At 36.3% G+C, this 20,386-nt stretch overlaps 1 protein-coding gene across 4 annotated transcripts in view; it reads left to right on the forward strand.

Moving 5' to 3' along the window:
• The window catches only part of EXO1 (exonuclease 1), a 32,067-nt gene extending 12,319 nt beyond the window's left edge, over positions 1 to 19,748 (forward strand). For 2 of the 4 annotated variants that reach the window (XM_055323462.1, XM_055323463.1), the window contains exons 10-15: positions 2,798 to 3,023; positions 5,921 to 6,167; positions 9,898 to 10,456; positions 12,280 to 12,381; positions 14,679 to 14,872; positions 17,695 to 19,748. In XM_055323462.1, coding sequence (XP_055179437.1) covers positions 2,798 to 3,023; positions 5,921 to 6,167; positions 9,898 to 10,456; positions 12,280 to 12,381; positions 14,679 to 14,872; positions 17,695 to 17,836 — 1,470 coding nt within the window. In that variant the 3' untranslated portion in view covers positions 17,837 to 19,748. The remainder of the gene's footprint in view (positions 1 to 2,797; positions 3,024 to 5,920; positions 6,168 to 9,897; positions 10,457 to 12,279; positions 12,382 to 14,678; positions 14,873 to 17,694) is intronic. The other 2 variants (XM_055323464.1, XM_055323465.1) reach the window with 2 other exon arrangements.
• The last annotated feature ends 638 nt before the right edge of the window (positions 19,749 to 20,386 follow it).

Genomic DNA, 20,386 nt, shown 5'->3' on the forward strand with positions numbered 1-20,386 from the left:
TCATTAAGTTCTGATGACTATATCTTATCTATCCAGAAAACTCACATATGCACTATGCAGAAATCCCTAATGACACTAGGAAAGAACCTTACGTTTATCAACTCAAATCATGTAAACCTTACACTCAAGTCACTCTTTCCTCTTCTCTGTTTTCTCTTTCTAGAATTTCTCTTAATTAGATATTAGATTTCCTAATCTTCAAGTTTTTCTGTTTTGTTCATGTCTTGTGATTTTTCTGGGAAATGTTTGTCTTCCAGCTTTGCACTATCCAGTATAGTAGCCAGTAGCTACATGAGGCTATTCAAATTAATTAACATTTTCAATGTTAATTGAAACAAATTAACAAATTAATGTTAATTTGTTAATTAACAAATTCAATATTTGAATTTTAGTTCTGAAGTTGCATTGGCCACCTTGAGAGTGCTTAGGGACTAGTGGCTACTATAATGGACAGCCCGGAACATCCCTGTCATTGCCAAAAATTCTGTTGAATGTTTTTCTGCTTTCATTTTCTTATTGAAGGGTACATTGTTTAATTGTACTTTTTTAAAGATTCTGTGTTACAGATCTCTCTGAGAATATAATTTTAATCTCTTGTACATTTTCTGTTCTCTGCATTCTGTTTGCTCTGAATGGATTTTTTTTTTTTTTCTACTTGTTTTGGCCTTTTCCCCTTCATGGTGGAGCGTTTCTTCAGGCATCTGAAGTTTCTTGTCCATTTGTTCCTATTTGAGAGAGGTACTAAGAAGCTTGAGATTTGTGCAGTTGAGTGGGCTTATAGCCTTGGGCTTTACTCTTGGGTGATCTGGTTGCCAACAAGCTGGCTTGATTTTGTGAATTACCAAATGTCAGTGTGTTTTCTCTGCACGGTTCCATTTTTCCAAAAAGGGATCCTCCAGTTTCTGCTTAACGTGTAAATGTGGCAGTTTGCACTTTGAGAGCAGGTATTAGGGAAAGTGAGTTGGAGTGGGCCTTTCATTTGACCTCTGTCTTTAGACCAATGGATTTTCTCACCTTCTAAATTGCTACTATATCTGTGTTATATTTCTGGGTTTCAACTAAACAGTTGCTCTGGTTCTGAAGGGGTAGGTGTGAGTTGTCTATATGGTCAGGTAGAAGATGAGGGCCCAGGGGTCAAATAAGCCTCCTCTTCTTAGCCCTCCCCCATGTGGGGCCTGCATGGTCCCTGGTGCCTTAAATTCCTGAGGTTTTATCATGTTTTTGTAGGTGAAATTGACTTCCCTTTGAGATTTCTTTTCTGCAGACACTTGGGCTTGATCTCTTTTCTGCTAGGTTCCAAAAATTTCTCTATACTCTGTCTTCACTGTGGTTTGGACAATACAGGTATCTCCGAATTTTACTGCAGATAGAGTTTATGTTTGTTTATTGTTTTAGGAGATGATAATCAAAGGACTGAAAAGTGTTTACAATCTTCTTTACATATTTGAATTATTGCTATTATAATTTCATTAGGAATGATTCTTAAGCCTTTTTTTTTTTTCTCAGAAACTAAAATAGTTGGTTGTATTAAATATATCCAGACATTAACAAGAATGTTGTGGCTCACTAAGATGGCCATCAGAGAAATTTCTGTAGGAACGATTAATTGTGCCAAACTAATTAATCGTTTTTGTTTATCTAAAATTTGGTTTTCTGAGTCTGTTTCTCTTTTTTCAATAAAACCATCGATAGGGGAGCCTGGGTGGCTCAGTCAGTTAATTGTCTGCTGTCAGTTTGGGTCATGATCCCAGGGTCCTGGGATGGAGTTCCCCATCAGACTCCCTCCTGAGTGGGGAGTCTGCCTCTCCCTCTCTCTCTGCCCCTCCCCTCTGCTCATGCTCTCTCTCGCTCTCTTGCTCTGGCTCTCTCTCGCTCTCTCCCAAATAAATAAAGTCTAAAAAAACAAGAAAAATCAGTGGGATCTAATGCCATGAGCCATTATCCTTAAGTTGAAGCTGTTTTTGATAACCATTCACTCAATTATTCTAAATTACTGTCCTTATTAATCCTTAAAATGTATCCTGAATAATGTCACCTTGTTTTATTTATTTTTATCCTTTAAGTGAGAGGCTTAGATTAAATTCCAAGTTCAGGTGGGATTTTTGTCAAGTAGGATTCATGCCCTTAGTACCAACATTTTTATGTCTTTGTTCATTTTTTCCTTTGCCTCTTCTCTGTTAGAGTGTCATTGATAGCCTCTTACTATGTCATTATCATCCAGAATATGTTGTAATTGTGAATAACTTATATTAGCATTGAGAGTGATTGTTTACCAGCACTTAACTGGCAATAAACTCTTTCTTAGAGAAACTTTTTTGTGAGACTCTGTGTATACCCAAGTAGTTTACTTTAAATATACAACTTTATGGTTTTAACTTTCAGGCGCTTTGTAAAGTGTAAATGACTATTTAGAGGCTTATTTCCAGATGATTGTTAAACTAATTGGTATTGTGTTTTGAAATAATACTCAAATTTTGAAAGTACTTTTTTTCTGGCCACATTTCTTCAAGTGCATTTTAATTTATTGCACTGTACATCTTAGGAAGATTCACTTTTTATTTCTGAGAAATGAGATAACAAGGTCACTTGACCTTCATTAGAAGAGAAACAGACCCAAGAATACAAGACACGGTTAATGGAAAAATGTATTACCATCAAAGTAAAAAATGTTATTAGATATTTCATCAAAAATTGTTGAAAAGAATAAATTATTTACTTATAATTTATGTTGCTGGAGAGGGAAATGATTTGATTATTTTCCTTCTTCAAGTAATCCTTTTCCTTTTTACTGTTTTAGCCTGCCCAATCAAGAAGTCAGAGTTGGAATGACAAAACATGTCAAAAATCATCTAACATTAATAGCATTTGGCATAGGAATTATTGCCCTAGACTTGAGCTAGATATTGTTTCAGATGCTACAAGATTAAAGGAAAATCCAAGTACTATGGGCATTGAACAAGTGATCAGTATTAAAGGGTTAAATCTTCCAAGAAAGTCATCCATTGTGAAAAGACCAAGAAATGGTACGTATTTTTGCCAGTTGTGTATGTTGTGAAATATTAGTGAGTATCAATCACATTTAAGAAATCTTTGCCAAACCTAAAGTCACTGAGATTTTCTTTTGACTTTTGTTTGTTTTTTCTAGAGCTTCTGTAGTCTTAGCTCTTAGACCTAGGCCTTTGATCCATTTTGATTTTTTTTTTTAATATGGTGTGAGGTAAGGATCAAGGTTGACCTTTTTTATATATGGCAATCCACTTGTTCCACCACCAGTTGTTAAAAGATTGCCCTCTCCTCATTGAATTGCCTTGGCACATTTGTTGACAATCAGTTGATCTTGACCATTTATGTATGAGTCTGTTTTGGGCTCTATCATTCTGTATGATGGGGCCCAGTGTCTTTATGCCAGGACACTCTCTTAATTACCATAGCTTAACAGTTAATTTTGGAATTAAGTAATATAAGTCCTCTAAGTGTTTTGCAAAGTTATTTTGGCTACTCTATGTTTTTCACAATTCCATACAAATTTTGGAATCAACATGTTCAACTTAAAAAGTTAAGTCTGCTGAGATGTTGATTGGAATCCAGTTGAATCTATAGACCAGGTTGGGGAGAATTGACTTCTTACCAAGATTGAGTTTTCTGATCTGCTTATTTAAGTTTTCTTTCAACAGTGCCATGTGGTTTTTAGTGTCTTAAACACATTTTATTAAATTTATCCCTCTGTTTTCAGATTTTTGATGCTGTCGCAAGTGATATTTTTAATTCTGATTTCTAATTGCTCATTGCTAGAAATACAATTGATTGTTGAACAACAAGGGCTTGAACTGTGCAAGTCCTCTTATATATGGAACTTTTTTCATACAGCACAGTAAATGTATTTTCTCTTTGCGGTTTTCTTAATATTTTCTTGTCGCTAGCTTTATTATAAGAATATAGGATATAACATATATAACATACAAAATATATGGTAATTGGTTGTATTGTCAGTAAGGCTTTTGGTCAGCAGTAGGCCATTAGTTAACGTTCATAGAGAGTCAAGTTATATGCAGATTTCTGACTGGAGGAGATCAGCACCCTTAACTCTTTTGTTAAAGGTCAACTGTATGATTTTTATATTTTTTTTATTTTTATATTTTAATATCCTGTTTGGCAACCTTGTAAACCCACATGTTCATAACATCTCTTTCGTAGACTCCACAGGATTCTGCATAGACAATCATGTCACCAGCAAATAGACAGTTGTGCGTCTCCTTTTTCACTCTGGATGACATTTAGTTATTTGCTTTTTGATCATTTCTTTCTTCTCCTTTTATTTCTTTTTCTTGTCTTCTGGAACCTGCAATATGATGTTGAACAGAAGTACTGAGAGTAGAATACTAAATTGGGCAAAGGTATTTTATTTTTATTCATAAGATACGTAGAAATGGAAAGGCTAATTATAAGCTGGTCCTTCTCTCCTTCTCAGACCTCTACACAAATGAGTGAAAGTCTGACAACAAAACAAGTCCTTTGCAAAGCTTTTAGCTCATACTTTTATTTTTGCAAACTAAGATAGCTTTTATTAACATTCCTGTCATTTTGCTGGCATTTACTGAGTTAATAATCAAAATCCACTAGTTGTTAAGCCAGGTACAGTTATATTTTAAACTTAAATATGGATTAAATTCTATTGATATAATCTTAATTTGTTATAATCCATTGTTCTGCCTTTCTTGAAAAATCTTTGTGTTGTCTACTCAAGTACGGGTATTACTGTGTCACCTGGAAATGAGAGAAGTATGGCTCCCGATATCTCAGAGTTTTGATTAAAATGTGTTTGTTTATATAATGTTTAGCATACCAACATTAAGAGTACTTATGCTAGATTCCAGACCATTCAGGCAGCTAGTTGCCTGCAGTCTTCCAAGACTCTTCAACTTGCTGTAATTCCTTGCTAACTAATATCCAGTTGTTTTGCTCTGTCTTGTCCACTAGCATAATATGAGAGACACACGAAGTGCCCTGCTCAATATCTAAACCTGCGGAATTCCCCCAAATAGCTAGTCCAACAGCCTTATCACAGAAGGAAAATGCAGTTAGCCTGGTGTGGCTGCTGCTTGGAGAAACCTTTCTCAGGATCCTACCGTGTTTGTGTTTTCTTCTTCTGTAAATTATTAAAAATCTGTATATTTTTAAATTTGAGGTATTTTCTTCTTGTCTCTAGTATTTGGAACCCCCAGCCATTTTATTGATCATAGGTAGTGAGCAGTTACTCCTATGTGAGTGGAAGCTGTTCAGGCTGAGAATTAGTTGTAGTTGGATCAGTTTAAAGCACCTTAGTGCTATCTCTATGTTGTTGACTATCTTGGGCGTCAACCAACTATTTTATTTAATTTTGTGGTTTATTCTAATGCCATAGAGTACATTTGTCACACAAGTTTCTAGGGCCTCTAGCTGGGCAATGAGGATCAGAACTGGAGTGCAGTTCACTTTACTATATGACAGTCACATGTACTTCCAGGGCCGTAATGTATAGGTGGTATGTATAAATGGCTGCTGGTTTTATTAGAACATTTTAAAAATCAAACAGGAAATCATACATTGACATGTAAAGTGCCTTTTTTTTGTTTTCATTCAAAATCAAGCCTTCAGTACAATAACTACCTTATGGAATTGATTGTATCCTGAAATTTTGGTTTCCGTAATTTCACATAAAATCATACAAATAATTGATGTTAAAATCTTAACTAATTTGTGAAACTAAAACACAGCTAAGGGAATTTTTTTTTTCTTTTGAGTCATCCTTGTATCTCTCTTCTTGTGATGCAATGTTAAAGAAATAAGACTTCATCCTTAGAATAGTGAGATGTAGACTGTAACATTAAGACCAAGTTTCCACATGGAACAAAGATTTATAGATCATTTTGTTTTTATTTAGAAGAGCTGTCAGAAGATGACCTATTGAGTCAGTATTCCCTTTCATTTACAAAGAAGACCAAGAAAAATAATTGTGAAGGTCCTAAATCTTTGAACTCTTCTGAAATGCTCACATCTGACCTGGTAGATGGAAGTACTGTTAGAAAAAATGGAAGCACAGCACCTACGACAAGAAATAAATTTGCAGCATTTTTACAGAGGAAAAATGAAGAGAGTGGTGCGGTTGTCGTCCCAGGGACCAGAAGCAGGTACAGTTCTTCTGCATGATATTGTGTGTCTGCTATGTCAGCTGCTACATTGGTACTTATTCCAGTTGTCTTCAGTAAACGTTGACTCTAGGGGGTCGGTGTGGAGCCTGGCTTCATGTACCACATGTATCATGTTGGCAGAGTCCCAACGTAAAAGCACATCTGTTCTATTAAATGTCTCTTCATACTAAAGCAAAATAAAAATTGTAGATCTGTATTTTGCATTAGAGAAATTCTGTTGTTTTGGAGGGTCCCTTCATTGTTTCTACTGCTTTTTTTCAGAGCTAAAAATAATTTCGCAAGAGTAGGTTTGTTTTTTGTTTGTTTGTTTTTTTTAAGATTTTATTTATTCATGAGAGACACAGAGAGAGAGAGGCAGAGACACAGGCAGAAGGAGAAGCAGGCTCCACGCTGGGAGCCTGACGCGGGACTCAATCCCGGGACTCCAGGATCATGCCCTGGGCCAAAGGCAGGCACTAAACTGCTGAGCCACCCAGGGATCCTGAGGTTGTGTTTTGTTTTTTTTTTGTTTTTTGTTTTTTTGTTTTAAGATTTATTTATTTTAGAGAATATGAACAGAGAGAGGGACAGAAGGGGCGAGAATCTCAAGCAGACTCTTCAATGAGTGCAGAGCCTGTGATCATGACCTGAGCTGAAATCCAAAGTCGGGTGGTCAACATCAATGGAGCCACCGAGGCATCACATCAGAGTAGTTTTGAAATACACTTAAATACAGGTGACTGGGGATGCTTGGGTGGCTCAATCGGTTAAGGGTCTGCCTTCGGCTCAGGTCATGATCCCAGAGTTCTGGATTGGAGCCCCGAATTGGGCTCCTTGCTCAGTGGAGAGCCTGCTTCTCCTTCTCCCTCTGCCCCTCTCCTCACTCGTAGTCTCTCTCTGTCACTCTCTCTCTACTCAAATTAATAAAATATTTTAAAAATAAATAAATACAGATGACTGTAGAGTTCTAATATTAATTGAGAACATAATACTGTATTAAGCATTGAGTTACAAAATGAGAGGCATGGTATTTGTTGAGAAGCTTGTAGTGTAGTTGCAAAAACAGGTCCATAAAGAAAATCTGTACAGTGTGGTAAGTACAGGGACAAGTGTATGCCTGAGGTGCTCCCAGGCATTAAAGAGGGTGGTTGGAAAGGGTCAGAGGGAAGGAATAGATATCAAATATCATTACAAAGAATGAAGCCTCTATCTTCCCTGTGGGCCGAGGCTTGGAGCATGGGGGCAACTATTGCTGTCAGCCACTCCTATCACTATTCCTGCCAAAACATAAGTCTGCAAAAGGATGCTGACAGAGAAATAGGCAGGGGGCCAGTTCATGGAAGATTTGTAAGCCAGGCAAAGGAGCTTCTAGTCTTTAGAGGTGATAGAAGATATTTGGAGGGTTTTAGTCAGGGGAAGAGTATGATTTGATTCCTGCTTTTGATAGACCATTCCAAGCGTGCTGTGAACAGTGGATTCTAAAAGGAACAGAAAGATTGAAACACTCATTCTGATTCTGTGTGTACTGCTCACTCTCGTTCAACATGCTTACTCCCAGTGAAATGATGAAAAAGGAGGTTACAAACAATGAAGAAGGCCCTCTCTAGAAAGTTGGCTTTCCTCACTTGCAGGAACTCTTGGAACGTGCATTTCATTTTTCCATGTGAATGAAAATAAAATTTCCCTTTTCTGTCACTTGATGTCCAGCTCTTCTCTGAGGACAACTGATGAGGGCCATATTTGCACATGTCCACACAACTGGCCTGGTCACTGCACAAGCTTAATGAGATACCTGTCCAAAGCTTCACATATCCGCTTTCTGTGGTTTAGGTAGATGTATTACTAATAAATTGTTAAGAGATCTTGGAGAAATGAATTTTTTTTTTTCTCCATCAGTTTCCTATGAAATAACTGTCTTTGATGTAAAATTTTCTGACCTGGGTGGCATAGCAACATCTGGATATTACTTAGTTTTCTTAATTTTCAAAGTTGTTGAATATACTTTTAGTCCTCACAGCAAAATCATGAGATATTCAAAGTTGATGTTATTTTCTCTATTTTGGGTTAAGACATTGAGGCTCTGAGAGGTTAAACAACTTTCCTGGGATGGTTTGCTTTGTACTGGTGACACAGAGGTTCCTAGGCCTCGTCAGCATGGTGGATTGAAAGGAGCACATGGTCTCATTGGCCTGAATGTGAATTCTCACTGTGTCATTGAATTAGTGGAGGGATCTTCCACACACCACTGAATTTCCCTGAGCCTATTTCTTTATAAAATATGGATGGTCAGATACTGGAGGCTGTTGTTAGAGACTAGCAGAAGTATATCAAGCACCTGACACAGTGTCCAGTCGCTAATATATAGGCAAGAATTTATTATCACCTCACTGTAATATGACTTATAGTTAATATAATATTCCACTCACTACATTAATGTAATGCAACAGGAGGTAATATGCCAAAGGTTGTCTCCATCTTGTCTGCTTTTATGGAAGTCTGTTTTAACTCTTCTTTATTACATAGATACTTATCCTAGAGACCTGCCAGTTTATCTTTTGAGACCTAGAAATATAAATATTTCTGGGAGGGGTTCTGGGTTTTAACTCTACTCTCTAGTTGATTAATTTTATAATCTTGGGCACTGTCACTATAACTTCTCTTTGGACTATTGGATATCATGGGGGTTCTTACTTATATAAAAATGAATTATATGGACAAATCTAGGAGCAGCTGTTTTGTGCTTAGTGAAGACCTTTCCTCCCATGGACTGCTTCCTTCCTGGCTTGTACCCACACTTCACTGTGGTATTTGATAAAGGAGAGAGGGGATTTTTACTCTCCAGCTTGTAGTACATATTCTCTTTATTATCTTGGATTCGTACTAATGCTTATTGAGGAAGTAAATTCTCTTTAGGCTTCATATTTATCTGATCTGATTTATCTGAGAATTTCCTTTTTAACCAAAAAACTCTGAGTACATCTTCTCCACAATGATACTGATCTTTCTTTTGTATTAGAGTGTTTATAAGTGATTTTTTAAAGCTGCCACACTGTCAGTAATACCTCGTATCAATACAGAATTTATTGATGTGAAAGTCGTAACCTCAATATTTCAAATCACATAAAAGTTGATAGGGTATTTATTTTAAAAGCCAATAGGGTATATACCAGTACAAGTTCCCAGATAATATGCTACTAGGAAATAAGATAAAGAGTATGGTCTAATTTCTCTTATTTTGCTTTTACTGAATAAGAGACAGTAGCTGTAAATTGTCCCTTCTGTTGCATACCTCCGTAACTCTTTAAGTATCTGACTTTTAGCCATTAGTGTAGGGGCTGTGGAGGACCTGACAGCATGGATAGTATCTGTCCTCAGGGAGCTTCTAGTCTGTCTGGGAATTTATTAAATAAAGGTTAGGGGGAAGAAGGCCTATGTCCTGATTAGGTGTAGATAAAATATGCATTGGTTATTCCAAGTACATGTATGTAGAGACTGACTGCTTTTAGGAAATCCTATCTGCAAATTCATTGTGTAAATAAATTTTTAAATGTGTAAATGTTGATACAACCAAAATTTAAGCTTTCAAGATCTGTTTTTGTCTTTATGAAATTATGATATTTATAGGATTTTGCTTGAAAAATCGAGAACATTTTTCATTTTCTGAGTCTTATCACCTTTGGGAGGAAACTCTAAAATATGTATATATTCCTTCTGCTGTTTTTCCTGTTAGATTTTTTTGCAGTTCTCTGGATTCTGCCGACTGTGTATCCGTGAAAGCAAGCAGTGAGACCCTAGATGAAAGTGCTGTCACAGAGAAAGAAAGCAGTCTAAGTGAGTCAGATTGTGTAGATGGCACGAAGCCAGCTGGTACGGACGTAGCACCTAATTCAGGTGATCCAGTTGCGGACGAGGCAGCTGTGGTGGCTGACGAGTCTCTATCTTTTGAGACCAGCAAGTTCACCAGGACCATTTCACCACCCACTCTGGGAACACTCAGAAATTGTTTTAGTTGGTCCGGAAGTCTTGGAGATTTTTCACGAACTTCAAGCCCCTCTCCCAGAGCAGCATTGCAGCAGTTCCGGAGGAGGACTGATCCCCCCACCACCCTGCCTGACCAGAGGGAGGTGTCCAGTGTGTCCCAGTCAAGGAGCGATGAGTCAGGCGATGAAGCACCTCCCTCACGGCTTGCAGCTTGGTCTCCACAGTCTCAGGAAAACACAGCATTATCGCCACACGGTTTAAATGCATCAAAACTTTCTCAGCCTTCTAGTAAGGATTCGGATTCAGAGGTAAGTTATATTATGAAGCCTTTGTTTTCAAATCCATATGTAAGAGAAAATAGAGTGTTAGATAATTGGAGAAATCCTGCCTACATTTTGGAAATAATTGGCTGTCTTAATTTTTTATTCTAGATCTTACTGTGTAGAAAGTTCACATTCTTTTCATCTTAAGGACTTCTCTGTCTGTTTCATTTTTGTGTATGTTTTACCTAACTGTATTTCTGGAGTCACTGTGTGCTTCATGAATAGCTATCTCAAGTTGTGCACAGTTAAGAAAAGACCTAAGCAGAATGATATACATTGTAATAAATTTAGTATCTAATTCCTCAATATACTCTTAAATTGAGATAACATTAAAACCTTATAAGAGGGACTACCCAGGTGTCCCTGGCTCAGCGGTTGAGCATCTGCCTTCGGCTCAGGGCGTGATCCTGGGGTCCCGGGACTGAGTCTCACATTGGGCTCCCTGCATGGAGACCTATTCTCCCTCTGCCTGTGTCTCTGCCGCTCTCTCTCTCTTCTCTCTCTGTCTCTCATGAATAAATAAATAAAATCTTAAAAAAAGAGAGAGAGAGAGACCTTATAAGAAATGGCCTTAGGAATTTGCTGGTGTTCATCTTAAGCTTTAGTACTTAGAAATATGTTTTCAGTTACTCTTCTTAATCTTGCTGATTTCCCTTTCTAACAAAACAAAGTAGTGATACATGTGACTTTGTGACTCTGTTTTAAGTCAATAAAAGCATCCTAACCATTGTTTTCCTTATTTATGAAATACCTTCTAGTCTGACCTAAATCACTGCTTCAGATAAGTGCTGCCCATAAGCTCCCAGTGACCTTCTATTTTAAAATGGCATGCTGGTCTACTGGCTTCCTACACATCTGAGTCACCTCAAACTTACCAGTGTAACATACTTTGTTTTATTTTCACCAACTCTTGATTACCGAGTTGTAAGAACAGTGATAGCCACAGTACTGTGTGGCAGAACTTTGATTATCCTGAACATTGAAGAGTAAATAATAAATCTGGATAGCTTGTATTTATCAAAAAGGAAAATATTTTATTCGGGTTTCCAAGAGAAACTTGAGTTGTATTGGACTCAAACTGAAGGGAAAAAAGCTAACTTAAAATGTGAGAACAAATTGGTTTCATTTGGAGAAAGCTGAAATCAGTTAATATATTGAATCCAAAACCTGTCCCGTGTGGTATTTAAGTTTTGAAGAGTATGCCAAGCCAACCCCAGGGCTGCCTTTGAGACTCAGGCTTTTCTTTTTCCTTTCGCCTGCTTTGGCTTCGATTCATCCATACTGGTCCTGAACCCCCTGTTTCTCTTAATGTAAGTGCCCCCATTTTAAAACCATCATTTTCATGTGGTGGTTCACACTACATTTGCTCTTGACCCCATGCGGGTGCCACCACAGTTACTCTGTGGTCAACAGCTTGCAGAAAAAAAACACATCACCTTCTATGCTGGAGAATACTCTCAGGTCTGGTGAGCTCCTTCAGGCTGTTCTTTTTCCTTTTTCCAGCAGACCTCTTCCTCTGACTTCATAAGCTTTTAGCCCTGTGCTGTCAAGAAGTCTTCCTGTGCTGACTGAACTTTTTTTTTTCCACATTTCTGACTTCTGCATCACCATTTTTTGTATCTCTTGCCACAGGCATAGTTTATTCATTTTCTTTTCATCTTACTCCATGTTGTATACTTTTCTGAGAAATTACATTTTTATTTATACTGATTTTCTTGTTTTACTTGTTTAATGTTGTGATGAATATGGATTATCATAAAAAATTCACAGTAAAGGTCTATTTTTTTTTTTAATCTGGGGGAATCTAGGACTCTGACTGCAATATGAAGTCATTTGATGATCTAGGTAATCCAAAATCCAAACCGCATTTATCTCAGTTTTTGAAAAAAGACACACTTCTAAGAAACAAGGTAAAACAAATTTTTTTTTTTACTTTCAAAGCACTGTATGTTTATTACCAGAAACTGAGAAATATCAACAAAATTAAAAATTAAAATGCCTAAATTTTTATTTACAGAAAAAATATCTACTTTCAATCCTATTAGGGTCATGTCTATGCCTGGTTATAGGTGGTGAAGTTGTGAAACCCTTATCTTCTCTTGCAGTAGAAAGATCTTTTTTCTATGTGCTTCTGCAGCATTACTTATAATGACTGAACAGGATGCAGTTGTATGAGTTTAGTTAATTCCCTTATGGTTGTCATTTACCCGAAACATATTTTGCTGTAGCAGACAGTACTGTAACCAAGATCGTGTGGATAGGTATTTGTGCACATTCTTGATTGCTTCATAGAGATGAATTCCATGGAGTGGTATTACCGGTCCAAAGGCACATAACAATTTAAAGCTTTGATATATGTTGCCAAAAGACCTTCTAGAAACCATATATCTCATAAGCTAGGGTTTTTTTTTTTAATTAAAATATATAAGTATTTCTTTGCATAGTAAAAGCTCACAAGTGAAAGCATATTTTATATATTATTTCTAACTCAGAAATGCACAGGAGACATAAACAATACAAAAAAAACTACAAATGGTTGATTAATATATAAAAGCATATTTACCTAGGTAGTCAAATAATGCAAATTAAAATAATGAAATAGAATTTCTTACCTCAGATTTTCAAAAAATATTTTTAATTGTACTCATCTTTATGAGTGTATAGTGAGAAGATAATCACACATTAATTGTATATAAATTGCTCTGCCATTTCAGGAAAGCAATTTGAATGAGTTTAAATAATTCAACCCAGTAAGTGCATTCTAGAACTTGAGTCTAAGGAAATAATGAGAATTTAAGTACATGAATACTTATCTTATATTGGTTATAGTAGTTACAATAGTGGAAAATTGCAAATAGCCTAAATAAGAATAAGGGAGTTATTAAATACATAATTGATTTTAGTTCTTGGGTGGTGGGAGTACACGTGAATTTTTTTTCTTTGTTTTCTCATGTTTTTCCATAATGAGCACTTTGTTTTTCTAATAGCTTAAAACCTTTTTAAAATTTCAGTAAATGGTCTGCAAATCCATTTGAAAAAAGATCCCCATCTCACACTATATAAATATAAATCCTAAATATATTAAAGATATAAATGTAGAATATATAAATATAAGACTATTTTTAAAATCTTTGAGTGCTAAAGGCTTTTTTCAGACATACACTGCCTTGGAAGGGTGTCCATACTATTTTTGAGTAAAAAGAAAGAACATGAAGCAGTATGTATGGCATCATATTTTTGCTTAAGTACTCAAAATATTCATGCACACTGTATGTTTACATAATCATAGAAAAAAGTCTAGAAAGATACCAAATTATTTGCAGTGATGGGATTGGAGATGTAGAAAGTACTTACCCAAAAGAAGTTATGCCTAGACCTTAAATTGTTGTCTCTTTATTATTATTATTATTACTATTATTATTATTATTATTATTACTCTCAAGAGTTTTTGTCAGGGTTTTAACTGTCACATCTGTTTTGGTGAAAATTCCCCAGATGGACCTTCCCCCTTGCTCCCTAATATCCACCTTTAATATCTACAATGAAACTCACCTTGTTTGTTGTTAAATCTCAAACCAGTTCTTCTTGAACATTTTTTTATTTTCATCTACTACATAAGAGTCTCTTTGTCATTTAGTTTCAAAATCTTAGGGTCTCTTTTCTTTATAACTGCCAGCTCAATCCTTCTGCAGAGGGTAAAGGAAAGCAACCACACATCTGTACTTAACCAAATTCTAACGTTTCTTTCTTTGCCTTCTTTCTCGCTCTCTCTTTCCTCTCGCCAACACCCTGAGTCAAGATTCCATCTTTCACGTGCAGGCATTCCCATTCTTTATACCTCCTCTATCAACTTTGTCAGTTTGAAAGCCTTGTTTTATGTACCTCACTCTTACTATCCTAATGACAACAACAAAACATTGATGTCTCCATATTCCCCACAGGGTAAAAATTAGCCCTTGGATAGAAAAAGCTAACTGTCAGTAGAGATCTGTTTGAATAACAACCTCTTCAAAACAAAATTATCTGCATGTGAAAAGGAAACTATCCAAGATACGTTATTAAGTAGAATCAAAACATATTAGGTTGAAGAAAAACATTTTTACATGTTGCTTATTGGTTGCTTTTCTATCTTAATGTGCAGAGAATAGTTTGAAATTAGCTAAAGGTCATTACTTGAACAGTGTTAAAACGGGCGCTTACTCTGCAGGTTCCTGGGCTCTATAAATCTAGTTCTGTGGACAGTCTTTCTACAACCAAGATCAAGCCTCTAGTGCCTGCCCGAGCCAGTGGGCTCAGCAAGAAGCCATCAGGCATCCAGAAGAGAAACCATCATGATGCTGAGAACAGGCCAGGATTACAGATAAAAATCAATGAGCTGTGGAAGAACTTTGGATTTAAAAAGTGAGTTTCCTTGTTACTTACTCTAAGGATAAATTGGGTCGCCTGGGTGGCTCAGTCAGTGAAGCATCTGCCTTTGGCTTAGGTCAGAATCCTGGGGTCCTGGGAATGAGCCTCACGTCAGACTCCCTCCTCAGTGGATAGCCTGCTTCTCCCTCTCCCCTCCCTGACGCTTGTGCTCTCTCTCTCACTCTCTGTCTCAAATAAATAAAATCTTTAAAAAAAAAAATGATAGGGTAAATTTTTTTTGTAATTTCTTCCACTTTTTCCCAATTCTTTCTGTTTTCATAGGAGTCAGTTTTGTTTTCTCTTACCCTGAGAATTATTTTCCTTTATTCTCTTTAGCTGACTCTTTTTAAGTATACTTAACTTCAACGTCTATACCTTCATTTAGTGAAAAGATGACAACCTAAAAATCCTCAGTTCTTGGTCTGGCTTTGGGATCTGTTAAGCAAGTGACTTTTTCTGGTCTAAGTGTGTTTTGACTTCCTTCCTTTTATAGCTCCGGATTGTAATGAAAATAGAGTTATCTTAAACATAGGGGTGGGAAGGTAATGCTGTCTCATATTTCTTGATTTAAAGCAGTTTGTTTCTCTTAATGATCACATCTGAAATAGGGAGAATCACCACTTACAGGTGATGAATGTGTCAGATTTCTAATGCATGAGGCAAATACTGTTTTAAAAGAGCTGACCTCTATATACCTACCTTGTTTGAGCCATTGAGCCACAGGACTTCCTTCTGTTAGACTGCAAAGTTAGTCTCAGAGTAGCTATGATTTATAATTATTTATAAGTATTATATTTATAAGTACTTATAAATACTTATAAGTATATTTATATTTATAAATACTTCTATTTATAAGTATTTATGATTATTTTATTCTCCTGTTCTTCTCAATAAAGCAAATGTGCTAAGAATAGAGAAACGGAAAGTTACATGGGTGATGGGATTAAACCTTACCTAGTAGAAATGTCACTGTCAGATTAGATGGTATGAGTGGAAACACTATATAAATAAGCGAGTGCTGGGTGGTTATTTTTATTTTGTGTTGTGTAAGGTCTGGGATTAAACCATATAGCAGCAGTTCTCAAACAGTTGATTTAACTGTCTTAGAATTTAAAATGGACATTTTCAAATATTTTAAATAGCAATGACAAGCCCATATTAAAATCAGTAGTGTATTATTACAAAAAAAAAATAACCTTTTGTCTTTTTTTTTTTTTTTTTTTTTTTTTACATTTTTGCAAATCTTAACTGTGGTTTAATAGGGCTAAGCTGGATTCTTCGGTCTGCTTCTGTGTTTGATCTGATGATAGGTTGTTTTGGTTGAAGTATAGAAAGAAAATCTGGGTCTGCACATATTTGTGGTTGAGAAATGTATAGTTTAATAGACTTTTTATTCAGCTGTAAATTTTCTACTTTGATATACCAAAATTCAACAAGTGATGGTTTCTTCATAGTTAGTTGTAATATTGGATATGAAACCAAGTCAACGGACTTCTATTCTGGGTTGTGTTCCGGTCTTGGTCCTTAGTACACCTTCAGTGCATCTTTTCCTCATGTGTGCATTGGTCATTTAGAAAATGTTGGTTTATTGAGTTGTGTTTATCTTCCAAAAGTTGACACATTTCATTATACAATATAAAGACATCACAGTCTTAGCACAACAGTCTTTAGGTATTGGGAAGCTGTCAAGTGGTGGATAAAGGTTTTCCAAAATTCTAACTTTGACTTGAATTTTATCATTGGCAACAAATACTGTTAATTGTTCCCTTGGGGGCAACAGCTGGCCCTCTTTGTTCATTTTAGAGAAGCCCTTTGCCAAATACCTAAATTTGAGTAACCATGGTGTCAGACATGCTTTTTTTTTACTTGCGATAACCATCATGCTTCAGTACCCACAGAAGGGCCTCATGGTGTGTTTCCCAGTTTTTCATAGAGTACTAAGAAATTGAAAGGGTTGAGATTTAATTAAAATTAATGATTTTTATTCATCAAGAACATTCTTAAGTGAGACTGACTTTTTTTCTTTTTAACTTCAAATACATGGAGCTAGAGAAATACAAGTGCTGCTAGTATTTCTCATGCAGTTTCAGGCTAGTGTCCTGATTCATGCTGAGTCGCCAGTAGTTTTTATTCCATTTTGCTTTTGAATCATTAGTACAAATGTTAGCCCAGTGGAAAAGGCAGATAAAGTCTAAACATTATTATGAAATAATTTTAATCTTGTAAGCAGCCTGAAAGGGTCTTGGGAATTTTTAGGGACCCATGGACCATACTTTGAGAACTGCTAACTGAAGAGAAATTGAGGTGCAAAAATATTCCTAAATGCCTTTTAGAAAATTAGACTTTCTTGGATTTTTGTTGACAGGAGCTAGGATTACCTGTGTTATCTTCATAATAGGATAATTTTTATAGACTTAGAACTCCCTTCTAGCCAAAAAAAAACAGTTGGGAGGAGGGGGGAATAAAAGGACTTAAACCTTATTCATCCCTCACTTGGCTTGATTCTTAGTCAGACTTGAGGAGGGTGCTAAGGGCAAAGGAACTAAAGTTTATTGGAATTCTGCCTTAGCTAGCACATATTTAATAGTGGCCTTGCACCTGCCTCGAAAGGTGATTTGGGAAGCACAAAAGGGAGGTGAGGAAAACTCAAATTTTATTGGGATACTCAGAGGAGAACCTGAAGGTGTCATATATTAAATTAAGACAAATTGAAAGGTCTTATCCTCTTCCTATACCTCTCTTTTGCCTCTAATGATAATATTCTCTAATAATAATAATCCCCTAAAAACACCAATTCTTTTTATTATATTTTGCAGAGATTCTGAAAAGCTTCCTTCTTGTAAGAAGCCAGATCCCCTGTCACCAGTCAAAGATAACATCCAACTAACTCCGGAAGCAGAAGAGGATATATTTAACAAACCTGAATGCATACATGTTCAGAGAGCAATATTCCAATAAATGGCAGCAGCTGGGAGGCTATTGCCTGCAAGAAAATATCAATTTGAAGTGCTGTTTGGGAATGCAGCGATTACCAGACTGAAAGATTTATTTGTAGATGTATGCCATTTTTTTAATAGAGTATATTTCACATATTAACTATGTAATTATTTCTTTTGTTCAGCTTTTTATATTTTCATAAAAAGCTAAGTAGAGAAATCATTTTATCTTTGACAGTTTTTGGAAGTTTTGATGTTTGGGGGCAAGTCCTCTAGAATTTATTAAAATCTACTCTAAAGGTTTCTGTCATGTTGTCAAGTATAAGGATGATAAATGAAAAGCCACAATTCTGTAGTCAGTTTATCCTGGAGGGAATCACTATATTTCTCCAAGTTTTAAATTTTACCCCTTGCCTTTCCTGTCTCTTTCAGGATTGATTTGAAAATAAAGTTGCTGGCATGGGCCGGGTGGCTGGAAAGATTAAAGATCATTGAACATGTGGTGGGACAGTGCTCTGTTCTCCTTGAAGGATTTGCTTGGGCTACGGATTGACAGTGAAGGAAAACTGCTTTTAGCCTCCTGTGGAAAGAACTACTTATGTTGTTAATATTCTTAAACTTCAAAATAGCCTGTTTTCCCTACTATGTCTTTTTAAAGTATGGACTTGAAAATCCCCTAACTAGAGCTATAGGTGTGATTGTAAGATACTAAAGAGTCTATGATGTGTACACTCTGCAAAGACATAGACAGGCACCTGGAAAGAGAACCAGCCATGCAAGTGAATATGGGGAGGGAGAAGAGAGAGCAGAGGGGGGAGGGGAAGGAAGGAAAGGATGGATCTGGCAGGAGACAAAGGTGTTACCAGAGATACAGAGGATAAAGTAAAGGGATCCAGAGTATTTTAATCTTTAAATAAGATAGTAAAGGACTCTTGGATAAAGAGAATGAAACAAAAAACATAAGTTGTAAGAAACAGCATAAAAATGTTAAAAGAAATAAAAACCAATCTGAAAAGGACCCAAAGAACACAAGTAAATTTGAGCTTTCTATGAATGTTTCCTGTTACAGAACAAATTAAGAATGTGACTCAGACATTGTCTACAAATGTTTATCTCCTCACCCACTTAAAATACCACTTAAATGACAGAAAAGGAGTAAAACAGTATAAATCCATAAAGGTTAGCAGAGGAAGAGACATCAGGCAAGGAAACAGATGGATAAGTGGTAAGTGATTTAGCAAAGAAATGATCAATTCTGTAGTGGTAGAAGCCAACAGGAAGCAGACGTTTAGATGAGCTCAGTAAATGGAGACTTGCAGCTTCCTCCAAAGCCAGGTCCTCGAGCAGTGTCTGAAAATGGAACTGGCTGAAAACTTTCAAAAGCAGTACAGGAGGAGGGAAAGATGGCAGAGGGCTGTAGTTTTCCTGTCTGCAAATCCCCATATAACCACAACTAGATAACAAAATTAAAAACCTGTGAACTGCATCACAACAAATTTAGGTGATGGTATCCTTAAATGACAAAATGTAAGTGAGTAAAGACAAGCCACCAACAGCCACAAGATGGAGATGTAGAGGAAGGCAATAGGATATCGATTGGACCTGCACAGCAGATCTTGTTGGAACGAGACAAGGCTTTCCCATTCCCACAGTGAATTAGTACAGGGCGCATCTGAAGGAACTGACTGGTCTGGTCCACATGAACTGTTGGAACTGATCTGCTGAGTTGTCCAAGGCTCATGGGACAGGATCCCCCACAGAAGAGAAACTGGTGAGAGGAAGATCAAAATTGAGCAGAACAGGAGATTGAAATACAAGTAGGAGGAGGAACAGGTGACCAAGGACTCTCAGCAAAATACCCTGTCTCTGAACACTTAAAAACAATAGATGTTTGGGGCATCTGTATGGCTCAGTTGCTTCAGCAGTGGACTAGATTTTGCCTCAGGTCTTGATCCTGGGGTCCGGGGATCAAGCCCCTGGTGAGGTTCTGCAATCAGCACAGAGTGCCCCTCCCCCCACACCTGCTCTATAAATAAATAAAATCTTGTTAAAAATTGATGATCAAGAAGCTTCTGTGAACTATGCTTTCTTTTCAAAGAAAACTAATTTTACTTAGAAAAGTTTTCAAATCAATGTCTTATGATGTTAAAAAGCAGAATAATATCTTTACAGATACTGAAAATTACCAAAAGCCCACAAAGATGAAAAACAGTCCATTTGAAAATGTGGTAAAAGTTATTAAGAAATGATACCAAAAAAAAATGATACAGTATATGAAGGAAATTTAGAACTGGAAAAAAGGTAGGGTAAGTTCCGAATAAGCATTAGAAAAAAACATTTCAAAACTTAAAGCTAAACCAGAAGGAACACAACAAATAAATACTATAGATAATGCCCTAAAAGATGGGCGGTAGAAATTTGAGCAAAAGTTGGGGAAAAAAGATTAGGAAGTGACAAATATTGAAGATAGGGACAGAAGATCCAATATGTAGATAGTAATAGTCTGAAAGAAAAAAAATTCAGAAAATACTAGTTAAAAAAATTTGAAACTTTTTTCTTAAAGTTTACTTAC

Source organism: Nyctereutes procyonoides, unplaced genomic scaffold, assembly GCF_905146905.1.
Source record: "Nyctereutes procyonoides isolate TBG_1078 unplaced genomic scaffold, NYPRO_anot_genome, whole genome shotgun sequence".
NCBI lineage: Eukaryota > Metazoa > Chordata > Mammalia > Carnivora > Canidae > Nyctereutes > Nyctereutes procyonoides.